Genomic DNA, 929 nt, shown 5'->3' with positions numbered 1-929 from the left:
CTGCTAAAATAAAATAAGTCCAATTTTGGAATGGAGAATATGGAAAAAATCCTTTTGCCAATTTTTTCATTTTTAGCGGGCGTAAATTTGTTTACGTTCAATTGTTTGCGTGGAAACTGTTGGGGTTTGAATAATTTGACAAAATGTGTTCGGTTTACTGATGGTATTTCATTGGTTTTGCTAATTTAGCTGGACCACCAATTTGCGGTTAGCTTGAGCAACAAATTTTTAAATTCGAAAATATATCTGGTAAATCTATCAATGGGCATTTCAGCTGTACTTTACGAAGCAACTGGAACATATCAATTGTCATTTTACGTGTCTGGAGGTTTGATGGTGCTGGCTGGAGTTTTTGGTTGCGCACTTAGAAAAGTTAGCATTGCTGAACGGAAAAGGGAAGCTGAGAAGAAGAAGAAGAAGAAGCAGAAGCAGGAAATATCTATTGCTTACAAAGCTAGTTCTTGTTCTGCAGAAAACCAGAACAGGCAATGCAAAGAAAATCGAGACATCAGTATGTCTGTTTTTCAAAGAATCGTTGAAAAAATTAAAGTAAGTTGCATCTTTTTTACTGAGTGCATTATATATATATATATATATATATATATATATATATATATATAATATTTCGATTTCATTTTAGACAACGAAGCATCGAAATTAAATAGATGCAGATTAATGAATTTTATGCAGTTTGTAAAGAAATACGATAAAATGACTACAATCGGTTAAATTTAAGAATGAATTTTCCTTCTTGAAATTTAATGACGTGTAAGCAACAAATTTTATTGATGAGCAAAAAACTTTTACTGCAAACTTTATTGACTTTGTTGTGATAAATCGCAACAATCAAATACGATGTTTTCATTATTTAGAAACAAATCGTTACTATGCTTTTGTGAAATAACTCTGTAAATACGCGTTCACTGTAC

At 31.3% G+C, this 929-nt stretch overlaps 1 protein-coding gene across 1 annotated transcript; it reads left to right on the top strand.

The window, feature by feature from the left end:
* Nucleotides 1-261: 261 nt before the first annotated feature.
* Tsp_15332 (conserved hypothetical protein) lies at nucleotides 262-729 on the top strand. The gene is made up of 2 exons (XM_003367931.1): nucleotides 262-511; nucleotides 641-729. The coding sequence occupies exons 1-2, from the start codon at nucleotides 262-264 to the stop codon at nucleotides 727-729; spliced, it is 339 nt and encodes a 112-aa protein (XP_003367979.1).
* Nucleotides 730-929: the final 200 nt, after the last annotated feature.

The sequence above is a fragment of the Trichinella spiralis genome, assembly GCF_000181795.1.
Source record: "Trichinella spiralis strain ISS 195 chromosome Unknown Scfld3427, whole genome shotgun sequence".
Lineage (NCBI taxonomy): Eukaryota > Metazoa > Nematoda > Enoplea > Trichinellida > Trichinellidae > Trichinella > Trichinella spiralis.
The sequence above is the reverse complement of the archived record's forward strand: the minus strand, read 5'-3'. Positions and strand labels throughout refer to the sequence as shown.